The sequence below is a fragment of the Vespa crabro genome, chromosome 2 (genome assembly GCF_910589235.1).
Source record: "Vespa crabro chromosome 2, iyVesCrab1.2, whole genome shotgun sequence".
Classification (NCBI taxonomy): domain Eukaryota; kingdom Metazoa; phylum Arthropoda; class Insecta; order Hymenoptera; family Vespidae; genus Vespa; species Vespa crabro.
This window is the reverse complement of record NC_060956.1, coordinates 15386253-15402102: the sequence shown is the minus strand read 5'-3', so window position 1 is coordinate 15402102 and position 15850 is coordinate 15386253. Positions and strand designations below refer to the sequence as shown.

Here is a 15850-nt window from a genome sequence, read left to right as displayed (position 1 = left end):
AAATGTATAATCCTCCTCTTCGTATTTAATACTCGCAAATTTCTTTGCTTCCTTCGAGAATATGATATTTCGTATCTCGTCAAACAACGCATTCTCGATCGTTTGTCGAAGTACGATCTAATGATGAAAATGATGATAGTCATGATGGGGTAGAGGTTTAATGTAGCGTCCTGGCCAAGCGAGAAATCGTTCGACCTCGACGTGCCCTGAGGACCTTCGAGTAAAATTACTTGCGTAATTTCTGGAGCGTGAAGATTCGCGTATGATCTTCTCTGTGCGTCGATCATGTGCCCTGTGTGTAACTCGGTGTTGACTAGATAAAACTTTATCTTTCTGCATTGTTATTCATATTTTTAATATACGGTAAATTAGGATACGATGTTGATTCGATGCTTCATCGAGATACAAATTTAATATTTTTATGATTCCTTTTGAATTTTCATTATAAATCTTTAAAGAATGATATCAATTTTAAACGATTGTTCATATTTCAAATATTTTGAAAAGATAAAAAGGACATTCGATTTGATTTTTTCTTTAACACCAGAAGAGCAGATGTATCTAATCGTCTCGAATGAGGCTGCTCGTATAATAATTATCGATAACGATCGAACTTTACTTACGCAAGTGTGTTTGATCGATTGCTTCTCCTTCGTAGAAGTTTTAAGTATACTGACTCGTGCGTTGTACTAAGTAACTTGGTATTAAAACGAAGAAGACATTGATTGTGTCTACATACATTCTTGCATATACACATACATACATATATATATATACACAAGGGGCAAGGACTAGTCAGCGTTTTGATCTCCCACCACCGTTCGCTATTGTGGCGAAGCGCGGGACAGAGCAGACTAAGAAGCCATTCCGCTTGCTAGCAGCCAGTCGTTCCTTGGACTTGTTCGTTGACGTGTTGCTCTCTTGCAAAGAGCATCCTCGAGTTTGATCATTAGATCCTTTATTTCGAGTTCGAAGCTAGCCGAATGAGTTTGAAAAGATAAGGGAATCCTGTAAGTGAAGAGTCATCAAAAATAATATCAAACCTGACACGTTTGACTTAGAGTGACATGAGACTTCGACGTCGCCATCATGCCACCTTATTGGTAAATATCAGAATGTTCTACCTATTATATCCCATTAACGTTAATCTAAGCCTAAAAAGGAAGCAAGGAAGAGAGATCGAAGCTGTTGCAAGACGAGTTTAGCGAGTGATTTAACTCACGAATAGAACGAACTCGATCGAGTTCCGTTAGGTTGCTTATAAATTGATTCCGTAAAAGCCCAAAGGAAGCCTGCTTTCCATTTCGCTCAGGGGAAAAAGTCGAAAGGGAATAAGACGGCTCGAGGCTCTAATCAAAATAAATCGATTTCTCCGTACACCAATTTTCGACTTTTTACATTTGTTCCTTCCTTTTCTATTCGATCGAGGATCCCTGTGAAGAAAAATTCGAGCGAATATTCTAATCCCCAGGGGCAGATCTCGCGTGATGCTTGGCATTGGCACGCGTTCTCGACGTTTGCACGTTTAGATCATTTTTTTTCTTTTGTTTTTTTTATTCATTTCATTTGGTGGTTTCACTGCCGTTCGATTTAAATACTAGGAGCACACAATTAGAGGAGTTAATTCTTAAGTGATTTATGGCTCCGCTGAGAGAACCCTGGTTGACCTTAAGCGTTCATATACACGTAGACATACATACACATGTGCGCTTAATGCGCGCTTGCGTGTATATATATATATATATATATATATATATATATATATATATATTTACAGTCGCTTGCGCAATCAAAAAAGTCCGCGTACTCGCATAAACTATCTTCAGGAGGAGTCTGATAGACGAGAAAGTATACAGATGATTGCTCATTTCGCAGCGACCCTCGCAAATTTTCTATTCACGTGACTTATTATCGAGTCAACTTTTGGCAGCTTCTCGCAAACGCACATCTATTTCCGTCCTTTGTTGTTTCGCCTCGTAACTCGCATAATTTCTCGATGAGAGCCTTTCGAGTCCTCTGCTCATGAAGCGGAGGCGTTCTAGCGAGGAGGCTTTTCTTTCGCAATCCTTTTTTCTCTCTCTTTCTCTCTCTCTCTCTTTCTCTCTCTCTCTCTCTCTCTCTCTCTCTCTCTCTCTCTGTTTTCTCACTGTCCCTCGTGGAGAAAGGGAATAATGATTCGTTGAAAAACGATAAGACCGTTTGACGCAAGCCCTTGTCCGCGCGATTTCCTTGGTGTAGGCGTAATCGAAGTAAAAGATCGTAACGGATGGTTAATATTGACTCTCCATTTTCGTCATTAATCTTCCTCGCAGTTTGATAATCCGTTATAAATATCGAATCTTCCAGTTAAGCAGATTACTAGGACCTCTATTTTTCATCGATATTTCCTACGTTTAAAGAAAAGAGTTAAAGTCGAACCTGAAATGATATAATATAATAATATAAATTGATGATATATTATTTATATGTAATCGATGATAATGGCGTAAAATAGTTTGCCAAGTTGATAAGTTGGCACAGTTTTTTTCTAATAACGAAATGCAAAGATTCTTGGAATCTTTTCGACTCGACGTGAAGCAATAAGATACATTTCTGATCGTTGGCTCGACTTAAAGGATTTCAGAAATTCACCGATTTGAAAAGATGTTCGACATAGATCTCTGCTTTTCCGGTTGATTCTTTTCCGATTTTTCGTATTACTTTGCGAATAATTCTACCTTTATATTCCTTTTTATTCTTTGTCTCTTCTTTGATAAGAAATAAATCATATTTACATAGCGTACTATTCAAATTTCAATAATGACTCTTATCGAAGATTCTCTCGAAAAGATTTCAAAAGGATCTTTGCGATTTATACTTCAATATTTCAAAAGAATCGTCGTCGATTCTTTGCAATCTTCGAATTCTGACTTGACTTATCTCTTTCAGTCTACTTTTCAATTCCTTTGTTCACATAGAACGCTCGTTAAGCGATATTATTGCGATATTATCATCGAAGGGTGCAAGAGTTTAACGTTTTTTATGAAAACAAAAACAAAAAAAAAGAAAATAAAAAATAGAAGGAAAATACGTCGAAGATTTATTTTATTACTTATTTTATTTACAAATCGGCATTTGAAGGATATGGACGTTGATTAAAAATAAATAGAAACAAGGGTATATCATATGTATACATATCCGTGGGAAAAGAAGTCCTTTGAGATATCTCGATCTATCTCTCCCTTATTTAACCGGCGGAAACATTAACGCTCGAGTAAGCCGGCATTTTCAGATCTATGTTGCTAACACGTTGGATTTTCGACGTTAGACCTTCTTCTTCTATTTCTTTCTCCTCCTTCTTTTCTCTTTCTTCCCTTCTTCCTCTTCTTTCCTTTTCAAATCCATTGTCTACATCGTCGTCGTTCTTTCTCAGGGACGCGTGGCGTGGGAAGGTTCGCAGGGCCTTAAAGTTCGCGCCGCGTGCTTATCCAAGGCGACACAAGAGAAAGATAGAAATAGATAGATGAGAGAAAGAAAGAGAGAGAAAGAAAGAGAGAGAAAGAAAGAGAGAAAGAGAAAGAGAGAGAGAGTTTACCGACCGTACCACTTTAACCCAATTTATAGGAAAAGTGTAGACACTTATAATAAGTGTTTGTGTTCATCGTAATAGAAAACGATCTTGCTCGTCTTGTTCCCGAGCATATGTATATGTATGTATGCATATAGGTATATATAATAGAGTAATTAGGATCGGTCAAACACGATTAATTGGTACATAGGAGGGTGAAATTAACGCGAACGGAATCACCGTATCACCAGGTCAATAGGATGTCTCGTGCGAGACTCGGTTACGTGTAGCTTTATCAATATTTATGTTCTATGCGAACATAAGCTATTGTTTGTGTGTATGTGTGTTTATGTATGTTTAAAGTATAAGTATGTATATACTAATCGAGCGATCCTCTCTTGATTTGTTGCAGCCGGAAGAACTCAATCGTTCTCAGAACTCAGCTCTCTGTGAGGGTTCACACCATCATAGGTGAGTATTTTACTCGCAGATTCTTGATTAAAATCTTTCGTTCGGTCTCACGATCCACTTGGACGAACACCAACTGTGTGATCTCCTTCTTGACCCTCGTCCTATTTTACTTTTTCTTACGTTTTATTTTCCTTCTTTGAAAATTGGATTGATTATTAGTCGATCAAAATATTCTTTGTTGTATTCCTCGTTTCCTTTTAAACGACCGATAGCAATCTTCGGTATGTCTTCGTCGAATTCACCTGTGGGTCGTTCTCGTTCGTTGAACTCTGCGCACTGCCACTGAAGGAGATGGTCGAAGGTCCGGGGAGGAGCAAGGGAAGAAGAAAAGAGTAAAGAACGAAAAGGGCAGGAGAAGAAGCGGAAGACGAAGAGAGGACCCTACCGTTTTACATATTTTAACGGTTCTCCATGTATCTTCGGTACCTGCAAAACCCGTCTGCCCTTCGTCTTCTCCCTTTCTTCTTTCTTTCTCTCTCTCCTTCTCTCTCTCTCTCTCTCTCTATATATATATATATATATATATATATATTTGTTATATATATCTGTTCACTTCATTTTACACATCTTGGCGTTTACCTATACGGGGTGTATATACATTGTATACGATGTGAAGAGAAAGACAGAGAGAGAGAGAGAGAGAGAGAGAGAGAGAGAGAGAGAGAGAGAGACCGATAGAACTCACGGAAAGAAAAAGAAATGTGTTGAATGGAATAGGCGTGAAAAGTATTTTAGAGATATTTAGATTTATATTCTATCTAAGATTGCACAATAAATAAGTTTTATTTTGTTTTTTATTTTCGAGATAATGATACTTAAGAGATAAATATTTTCTTGAAAAAACTCATTATTTTTATAACACTCGATCCTTTAAACTTTCATTTAAAAATCGATCGGTCCTTTGATTTGCATTAAAAAATAAAAAATAAAAAAATAAAAAAAAATTGTTCAAAAAATCCCTCTAAAAATTCTATCACGTTTCTTACATAGATTGTACCGCGAATAATAAATGTTCGAACATCATAGCGTTGGAACTTCTTTTGAGTATCAGGCGACAGGGAGAATCGAATTTCGCGCCTTCTCAGCGCGTTCTCGTCGTTGAGCTCGTGAATGTTTAGCCAATCGAAACTATTTTCTTCTTGTTCAAAAAATGTTCCGACGAGAATATCTTATGTAATCGAGATGTGGTCTATTATTACATTTATCATTGTTTATCTGTTCGCTTGCAACGCAAAAAGATTTCGAAAATAGTTTGAAAAAGAACAATAAAGATGGAAATAAAAAAAAAAGGAGAATTATAAAAAGAAGAGGGGAAAAAATAGAAATAGAAAAAGAAGTAGAAAACAGAAATAGAAAAAGAAAAGGAGAAAAAAGAAAATAGAAGAAGAGAAGTTGGTGGAGAAGAGCAATGGCGCGAGTAACAATGGCGCGTTACGAGCCGGTAAACTTGTTTGAGCGAGAGGGACTTTTGCTTATATGGGCGCTGATTATGGCGGGGGCCAAGGGCCTCGGGGCCTTGGGACCGCTATTCTTAAATCTTGCCGTCTCTCTCGCACTCTCTCGCTGGCTTCTGCAGCGAGTTCCTAATTACCTTCGCTCGCAGTCTCCTCCTCTTCTATCTTTCTCTCTCACTCCTATCTCTCTCTCTTTCTCTCTCTCTTTCTCTCTCTCTCTCTCTTTCTCTCTCTCTCTCTCTCTTTCTCTCTCTCTCTCTCTCTCTCTCTCTCTCGTTTGCTCGCTCGCTCGCTTATGCTGCCCTTTCCTTTCCTTTCTTCTCTCTTCACCTCCCGCGACAACCGACATGCATTATGCATTTGAAGATCGCGTGATAGTCGGCGTTTATGCGGTCGCTCGGACCTCCTTTACCACGAAATAACTCGCGAATTCGTCTCGCTAAAAGACGAGTTACAAATCGAAGAAACGGAAAGATATAACGGAAGATGGCTGAGTTTCACCCACGTATAATGTCGAGTTCTCGATTCTCTTCGAAATGATATATGACTAGGGATACGTAATAACTATCGAAACTTTTCTTATGTTCGAACTATTGAAACGAGTATTGAGAGAAGTATTATACTAGATTAGAAATTATATAAAGGATTTCAGTTTCATACTATTCAATAATTTTTCAAATTAATTTCTATTTACCAGGTTAATTATATTCTAAATATAGAAAATCTAACAATGAGTTATAAAGTATGACGCGAGAGTTCTTAATCTTTTTCTCGAGAATTACTTAACTACTTCCTTCTTCTAAGTTAATTCGTGATCGTAGATTTACTAACATCGTGCATGACGAATGGATTCTTTCATTTTTGAACATTCATTTGACATAATTTAGTCTTTCTCTCTCTCTCTCTCTCTCTCTCTCTCTCTCTCTCTCTCTGTTTTCTCTTTATCTCTTATATATTCGTTATCTTACTATTCTTTATCTCGTTGTAAATAACCTCTCGTTATATCTTGAGCTCGTAGTCTCATTTGTGTCGTTCATTTCAATTGCAGCCTCCTAAATTATTCGACGTTAGATTTCTGATTAAAATTGTATCGCCCTTTGTTTTGACGAACTTTTCTATGTTCTTTTTTTTTCTTTTCTTTGAAAGAGAAAAAGAAAGCGTCTATTTCTCTGCACTTTTCTTTTCACTCGAGATTGCATCTCTGCTCCTCTCATCAAGCTTTGGAAAATTGAATTTTTCATTCCACTGCTCGCCAAACGGAATTCAATTGTTAGTAATACAGTCGAGAAAAAGAAGAGAGCGAAAGAGAGAAAAAGAGAGAGAGAGAGAGAGAGAGAGAGAGAGAGAGAAATAGCAGGCAAAAAGAAGGAAAGAAAAGAACATAAAAGAAAATAAGAGCGCTCGCAGGTATCTATCCGACGAATGAGAGACGAAAATTTTACGGAAGAAATTAATCGGACTGAAATACTAGTCGCGCGCTAATTGTTAGCCTACTGTTCGTTTGAAAACAAGAAAACTCTACCGCGAGAGAAGTTCGAATAGTCCGTACACCATTCGCGATTTTTACTCGATACTGGAAATGAAATGTGAAATTCGGTTGAAATTCAGAGATATTTTCTCGTTTTTTGTTTTATTTTTGTTTGCCTTTTTGTGTTTTGTTTTCTTTTTTTCGTAGAAATTTCGAATAAAAAAAGCTGAATAAAATGTGCCTTTCGAACGAACGGTACTAACAAAGTTATTTTCGTTTCCGATCTGATAGAATCGGAACAAAATCGTCGAGAAATTTTGTTCCATCTAGTGAAATTCAATTCATTATATTTTTTTCATTATATTTTCTTTTTTCTTTTTTTTTTGTTTGATTATTTTTTATCGATTTATTCATGCGGTTCGAGTATTATCTTGTTATAAATAAAAAAATCTCGACATAAAATTATTATACGTAAAAGTATATATAATAATGAAAGCTTAATATAACATATTTTCCTATGTTTGTTGCAGAAAAATTGCTGAACAGCGAGGGTCGCGAACTACGACGAGCTCTTTTTTCCCTCAAGCAGATCTTTCAGGTAGGTTTGCAACGTGTAATACGACTCGTCTCCGCGAAACGAAAGAGAACGTGGGATATGAGAAAGACGAAAAAAAGGAGATAGAAGACAACTATTTTTGCACGATGCTACTTGCTTGCCGTGTAAATATTTGCGAGATGTTCCACACGTCTTTCTTTTTCTTTCTTTCTTTCTTCTTTTTTCTTTTATTTTAACGTTTCACATCTCGAGCATTCTTCTTTCTCTATTTTCAACTCCAACAATTATTTTTCTAGATTTACACGTGTTCATACGATCTACCGTTTATTATATTACTTAATATTAAATTATTAAAATATAATAAGATTTTTTTTGTCTTTTTTTTTTCTTTTTTTTTTCTTTTTTTTATTCATCAACGATCCATCATCCAGACGATTGATTTTCCAGGAGGACAAAGACCTGGTGCACGAGTTCGTGCAAAACGATGGATTGGCTTGCCTCATCAAGGTCGGCAGCGAGGCCGATCAGAATTATCAAAATTATATACTACGAGGTGAGTATCCTGGCGATTTATCGATAGGTGGACGAAGAAATAGCTGATACTCGATATATAATAGTAACCCGAGGGGATGTTCCACCTCCTTGAGAGAGAACACCTTAGCGCGCGTGCGCGCGACTATAGCAAGACCATTATTTTTCTTTTCTTTGCCGTTTATCGATAGCTCTCATATTCAAGATCGTTCATCGTATTTCTCAGAGAGAATAATGATCGTCTAACGTTTGACTTCTTTTAAAATGTTTTATTGGGAATACATAGTCCATCATAAAAATTTGTCATAACCTTTTAAAACATTTATTTATTTTTCATAGAATAGATAATTAAATTATTTCGATCATAGAAACTGATTAAAATTATAATTTCATTTTCTAAGAGAAGTAAAATTTCCTTGGATATCTGTTATTCCCTTTTATTTTTATTTGGATGGTTTTTGTAATCCGAAACTAAATGAGTACGTGCATGAAAATTTTAAGAAGAGTCATTCTATGCCGGGGTAAACTCTCATAAATATCGATAAGATAATAAGAATCTTTTTGTCGATACGATGGAACGAAACTAGACGAGCGAGCTACCTTTCCTTCCTCAATTGCTTTTCTACGTTGGGCTGCAGACGATGAAAAAGTTTTTCAAAGAAGAAGAACTTCTTTGCCGCAAGGCGAAATTCGTACAAGTTGGAAGTTCGATGCTCGTATCAAACTATGAATACCTTTTTTGATATCGCATTTTGTGCGGTACATCGAACTTACTTCAAAAGTTTCTCGAACGTAGAAGGTCGTGTTTGATCCTCGTCGATCGATCGACAGATCGATCGATCGATTTAATATAACGAAATGAAAGAGCAAACGATAGAGAGAAAAGTCGAGATAAAGAATAAAATTTCTCTTCGAAGCTTATTTTCCTTTTCTTATTTCTTTCTTTTTTTTTCTTTTTTTTTCTTTTTTGCTTAAGGCTAAAGTTAAGAGTACGTTAATATTAAAACATTTATTTTTCTTCATTTTTTTGAATTATCTCGATAGAATAGGAAAGAATGAAAAAAGGATATCACTTGGATTTTAATACTTTAATATAATATAATTTAATTCAATCTGGAATTATGGGATATGCGGGTATAATATTATCGGTGATTTCGTAGTATAATACAATTCTACAAGAAATTCGATATTAGAATATAAAAATTAATTAAATCATATAATTATTAAAATAATGTTAATGGTATGTTTAATAGGAAAATGTTAATGAAATGTGGGAATTTAATTAAACATTAATTAATCAAACATACAAGCAATAAAATTGTTAATTTCACCGTAAAACGAAACCTATAAAAACAATTTAAAATTGTAAAGTTAAAGACGGTGAATTAAAATCGAAGAAAAGAGAAATATCGAATTTTCATTTTCGAAATATCGTCAAGTTCATTATGAACGAGAATGAACATAATGAAATATAGGCGAACATAAAACACCTGTTTCCCTGAATTATGTAGCAGTTCAGTCTCACGTAAAATGAACGATTAAATATGTTATCTATCGTTGGAAGCAACTTTTGGCAGCACGCAAGCGAACTTGACACCGAAACTAACGAGCATTGAAAAGCACTAGCGAGGCTTGTTTAGTAAAATTTTTGTCGTTATCTCTTTATGTTTATATTTATTTTCATTCAATTATTTATTTATATGATAATAAAATTTATTCTTTCCTCGTTTCATATTTATTCAATAATTATTTATTTCCATTACAATAGAATTAACGTAATTTCTTTCTTTTTTCATTTATTTATATTTATATATATTTTATTGACGAGTCAAAAAATATTTGGTTTCGATATCAACTTGGACAGGGTTTTATTGAACGAACGGATAACGGGATTACAAATCACGGAACGAATTCAGCTTTTTTATACGATACAGTGTGTCGTGCGATTGGCGTAACATTATTTTTGCACGAAGCTGATATACCAGCGCTTAGCAAGAGCTTTAATGTTTCCCTGCTTTCACGGATAAAAACTAATGGACGTTGCTCGCTTCTTGTAATATGTTTTCGCGAAATCTCTAATTAGATTCGAGTGCGTCGCAATGCCTTTCCGAGACTTATAGCTGATGTTTCCTGCAACTCGTTTAACTCTGCTCACCCCAATCCCTCTCTCTATCGACCATCATCCTTTTAGTTTGTTGATTATAATATAGTCGAGTTGTAACATCGCATAGTGAGAAAAAACGAACCTTCGGAAAACGGATGATTGCAGCAACCTCACCATATCTATATATACTTGCATATATTATATCCATACCGTTTAATTAGATATTGCGGCGTAACTTATAGCTTTGCGTAATGATAACGAGCGGATTAATGTAGCCCTATAGAGTCCTTCTACCATTTCGTCCCTTCTCTCTCACATACTCGAATCGTTTTACGATTATATTGTCATTACGGCCACGAATGAACATAGGTCGTCGTACTGCTGTTGTAGCAATGTATGTACGTGTATATATGTATATAGGTACGGTATATATATGTGTACAGGTAGATCCCGCTTTTACAAATGAATTCGTTTCGATTTCTCTTTCGTAATGTGTGGATTTATATGTATCATATAAATCCAATTTGACAAATGTCTGTGTTTCTGTTTTCGATAATTAATTTTGTTCATTGAAAAAGATAGGATTATTGTTTTCTTTTTTCTTTTTTTTGTTTTTTAAATAGAAACTATCATTGGAATTCGTAAAACGGGAATTATATACGGAACATATATACCTATGTATATGTAGAAAACAATCTGCTGCATTCGAAATTCATGAAATTTTATCGGAAAATTCGAAATTCCATTATCGTTCGGTATCTACGATTTAGCGATATGCATAGGGCAAGATATTTCAGATTGTCGATTAAAACGCATGATTAATTTTTGACGCATTCCTAAAAGGAATTCAGGAAGGTGCCGGTGACTCGTGAAAATTAGATTTTCTTCTCACGTCCGAACAGATGGTAAATCGGTCGAAATAATTGAACCCTTTCATGCTCTCACGAATAGGATTTTTCCGGTTATGTAGGAGGTGAGGAGATACGAGGAGAGAACATTCAATGAGCTTCGCTATTTATCTCTTTTTTTCTTGATCTTCGTTGAGATTCAAAAGACGAGATTTTCGATTCTTCGACACGCGTTTGCATTTGTAAAGGTTTCGTGTCTCGTTACGGTTTAATTTCAGTAGGTCGGAAGGTTGATTTTATATCGTGACAAATTTAATCGTTCTCAAGAGCAGGCTTATCTAAAATGTCGAATAATATATATATATATATATTATTGTAGAAAGATAGGGGAGGAGGGAAGAGTAATAGAAGTATCGAAAAAGAACATCTGTCTTTGTGAATTGTGTTCTATCGGTGACAAGGATCGATTGGTCTGATTATCTGGTTGCTTAATCGTATGTAAAAATATATAATCAGCTAATCGGTTCTATCCTGATAATAAATCGCTCTGATTATCACCTCATAAAAAAAACCGTAAGAGCTAAATCTGCGAAAACCATAACCCGTGACTACTTCATTGAAGAAACCGTGTTATCGTAAGATTTTTAATATATATTTGGATTAGGTATATAAGACATTATATATTTAATGTCTTATTAATCCTAATAATTAGGAATTCTAATAATCTAAATAATTAGGTATTTAGAAGATTTTATATACAAGATATGAGTACATCATTCTTTTTGTTGAATTTTAATTTTCAATGTTACAAGAAAAGTTTACAAGCTTTGTCGAAATCGTTTTAATCTAATTTAATCATGAAGCGATCATTATCGCAATGCTTTTTCTTTAACACATTTATATGAATTATTGATTATAATCCATTTGTTGATTACGTAGACTTTAACAAAGATTTATAAGGTAATAAAGGTATAAAATGTTTCATCCATATAGCTCTTGGTCAGGTGATGCTCTACGTGGATGGCATGAATGGCGTAATAGAACATGGTCAGACGGTACAGTGGTTATACACCCTTATAGCCAGTCGCTTTCGGTTGGTCGTAAAGACGGCTTTGAAGTTGTTGCTGGTCTTCGTCGAATACGTGGAAACGAACAGTTTGTTACTTGTTCGTGCTGTACGTTCCGTAGACACGTCAAGAGGTATGATACCATGGACGAACGTAATGAAGCTTTTGAAGGATTATGATGCCGCTGACACAGAACTTCTAATATACGCGACGACCTTGGTAAATAAGTGTTTGAACGGCATCCCCGATCAAGATACATATTACGACCAAGTAGACTGTCTTGAGGAGCAAGGAATTGAGGGTATTATTCAAAGGTATATGTCAAAACAAGGAACAGATCTCGATCTTCTTAGACAGTTTCAAATTTATGAGGCTGTACTCCATCATGAAGATGGTAACGACAGAGGATCACCAATTCGACAGCTCGATGACAATATCAGGTATGAAACATTTCCTTTCCAATCTAAGTTTATAATGTATGTGTAGTATTATATCGTATGTGTAGTACATTTTAAATATGTATAAGCATACATTACTATTTACATTCCAAAGCTATTAGTATAAATTTACTATACGGTTATGTAATAAGTAGATCATTTATATAGCAATAAGTATTTGCTATATATATATATATATATATATATATATATATATATATATATATATATATATATAAGTATAAATTATTATACGTAATATGTATATTATATTTTATTCATTTCGTATTCATAATATGCAATATTATTCATATTATCAAACAATTAGTATTTAAGTATTCTTGTTTTTTTTTGTTTCTCTATTTTACCTTTCTCATGTACGATGTTTTTATGAACCAAAGAAAGATTGTTGAAAGAACGTCGATGTCAATGTTTGCGTATCATAGATTACAGAAGGTCGTTTCACTGAATTCGCAGGAAGACCCTACGCAACCGGAAGTCTCTTGTGGATTCTCACGAGCGTCGAAAGTCCCGCAGGCACTCAACCGGCACGTCGCCGCTCTCGATGTCCTTGAACGCTCGCTTAAGTCCACGCTCTAACCATTCTTTGGGGCTTAGCTCCCTTAACAACACCTTGAATTCGAATCTGCCTGATGACGATGATGAGTCGAGTAGCTCTCAAAGTTCTCAAGGACATCTTGGAGAAGTTCAGCTCAATGGCAGCTATAAGGAGAATAAAGGTGACCTAACCGATTAACTAACTATGCCAATCGCAAAAGATTTCGAATCTCTTCTTGGTTATTATCGAATCGTTCGAAATAATTGAACGAAATCGGACGAGAATATGAATTTCGACGCCTACCAGAAACGATTCGTGCGTTGTATGAAGTGTTACGTCGTAAGCGGAAAGATTAGGGAGGAAAATGATCTGTCGCGTGTTTCAGTCGACGTTGGCGTGACACCAGCATTGAGACGTAGAAGAGAACGAGCGGAGAGGCAAAGGAGTTTCATCAGAGAGCAACAAGAGGCTACCGCGAATATGAGAGCATCGGTTGGTCATTCGGACGATCAAGAAAGTGAGTAGTACCCAAATTGTTGATTTTCTTTTTCTTTCATTGGACACGCATAGCTACGATAATTTTAAGGTTCTTTCTCGTCGAATGGTTTACGATACACCAATGGCACGACCTACGAAAGAAAAACGGACTCTCCGTCGAACAAACTCTCTCGAACGAATAACAGGAAGGATTTAACGCCGCTAATGAACACCGTGAACAAGCTCGACTCCGAGGAGAAGAAGCCTTGGTACGGTAAGAGTCCCGATGAGAGTGTCGAGTGCGACGAGGGTAATCATACCGATGATGACGAGAATCGTCGAGTGGTTTTGCAACTGAAACGAGAAGGTACCGTGAAGGATCTTACGCAGAAGTTAACGGCACAGAATCTCATACCGAGTAGTCCTGTTGATGAAAAGGTATCGAGGTAAGAGATGATAAAATAGCTAAACATTAGTTAGGAGAGATGAAGATGAATCTTCAAGTGGGACAATTAAAAACAATTAGACACGTTCTGTGTTTTTTTTCTTGTTTGTTCGTTCTCAGGATAGGAGATATGAGCGGTTTGATCTCAAAGGCTAAAGAGGGCTTGGCTAAATCAAAGTCCAAGGCCGACGTATTAAAATCACCAACAGGCGACAATCTGCCAAAGGTACAGGAAGTAAAAAAGTCCGAGAATGAGTTGCACTGGGAAGAGCTTGTTAAGAAATTGAAGAGGCCCTTGGCTCTCTGTGACCTTGACTTTACGGATTTGAATTCGGACGATGAGATCGACGTTTTAGGACCGGTAAACGTGACGAATGGCGTTCCACCTCCACCACCACCGATGGTACCAGTTCCACCTCCTTCAATATTGCCTCCGAATTCTGGTACCAAACCGCCACCTCCTTTACCTCATCTTCCACCACCTCTTTTTTCACCTCTGAATCTCAAGTCCACGAGATCCCCGATGAACAACGATCCAGCTAACTCTTCTAGGAATCCATCCTTTACCTCTCCAGCTTCGAACTTGACCATAAAAAAAAGCAAGAAGACTGTGAAGCTCTTCTGGAAAGAAGTCAGGGACGATCCCATCATCCTTTCGAGATTAGACAAGAACAAAATGATCTGGGACGAGCTCTCACCAGTACCCGTTGACACGCAGAAGCTCGAACATCTATTTGAGAGCAGAGCCAAGGATCTTATCACCAAGGTAAGAGTATCTACGATCTTAAATAAAATATATTCACTCCTTTGATCAAACACAACGAGATGTTCGATCAAACGAACAATTTGTTGCAATCGACGCGTAGTCTGATTTTTATTATAATTTTTTCTTGGGAAATAAGGATAATGTTTCTTCTTTCTTCTTTCCTTCTCTCTCTTTCTTTCTCTCTCTTTGCTTTAACGTGTCTGTTTCGATTGTATGGTGAATCCAACGAATGGATTATTTCATTCCTTCAGGAAATCATTTCGAGGCGTTGCTCTATCGTTTAATGTCATTAAAGTATAGTAGAAACTAGCTTTCCTGATCGAACCGGCGCCATTGTGACGAGAACTACCGCAGAATTGCGCAGACGCGACGCTAATTATAAGTGTAATTACAAATCAAGTTTATCCTTTCCATCCTTTCCATATTTTACGTGGCGTCGTAACCCGGCAAATATTGTAATATTGTTTTACATGGTGTTGCGAACTCGAAAGTTCTCGTGTTATTTTTTTGTCTCTATTTTTCTTTTCGTATCTTTATCTTTTTCTTTCTTTCTTTCTGCTTCTCGTCTGCATTATTTCTCTTCTCCACCTCTGGACGTATACGCACGCTCGGAAGCTCGGTAATAATTAACACAACGCGGAAAGTCCTGTGAGAATTTAGTAGTAGTAGTGGAAATAAAAAGGGAAACACAAATGCGAGCAGATGGTGTGAATAAAAAAGAATCAGTATCGTTTTTTGAGATTTTTTAAATTGAGATTTCCAAAGCCATTGTTATTGCTTGTCGTGTAATTTTTTTTTTATAACAATAATAAAAAAAAAGTAAATTTGACAAAATCAAAAATGGAAAGGATCAAAAATCCGATGTTCTTTCTTTTTTTTCATTTTTTATTTTTTTTTTATTTTTATCTGGATTAGGTTTATATGCGTGTATATGTTTTCCTTGTTAAACATTAAGAGCATAAAAAGGGGACTAAGTTGGAATGTTCGAGTTAAAGAAATTTGAAGCGTAAATACGTTAAACGATTCCTTAAGAAGATTAACCGGTTTGCGAGGCACACACAAGTACTTACACGTATACGATCCGTCCTGCCGCGTAAAATGTCGAAAATGCACTTAACGT

At 36.1% G+C, this 15850-nt stretch overlaps 1 protein-coding gene across 4 annotated transcripts in view; it reads left to right on the top strand.

Moving 5' to 3' along the window:
* The window catches only part of LOC124422178 (FH1/FH2 domain-containing protein 3), a 63436-nt gene that overhangs the window by 34973 nt on the left and 12613 nt on the right, over positions 1-15850 (top strand). For 3 of the 4 annotated variants that reach the window (XM_046958287.1, XM_046958286.1, XM_046958285.1), the window contains 8 exons: positions 3960-4018; positions 7471-7538; positions 7944-8049; positions 11973-12486; positions 12961-13223; positions 13428-13559; positions 13629-13965; positions 14085-14730. In XM_046958287.1, the coding sequence (XP_046814243.1) occupies positions 3960-4018; positions 7471-7538; positions 7944-8049; positions 11973-12486; positions 12961-13223; positions 13428-13559; positions 13629-13965; positions 14085-14730 (2125 nt within the window). Of the gene's footprint in view, positions 1-873; positions 1104-3959; positions 4019-7470; positions 7539-7943; positions 8050-11972; positions 12487-12960; positions 13224-13427; positions 13560-13628; positions 13966-14084; positions 14731-15850 lie in introns of those variants that run through there. The other variant, XM_046958284.1, reaches the window with a different exon arrangement.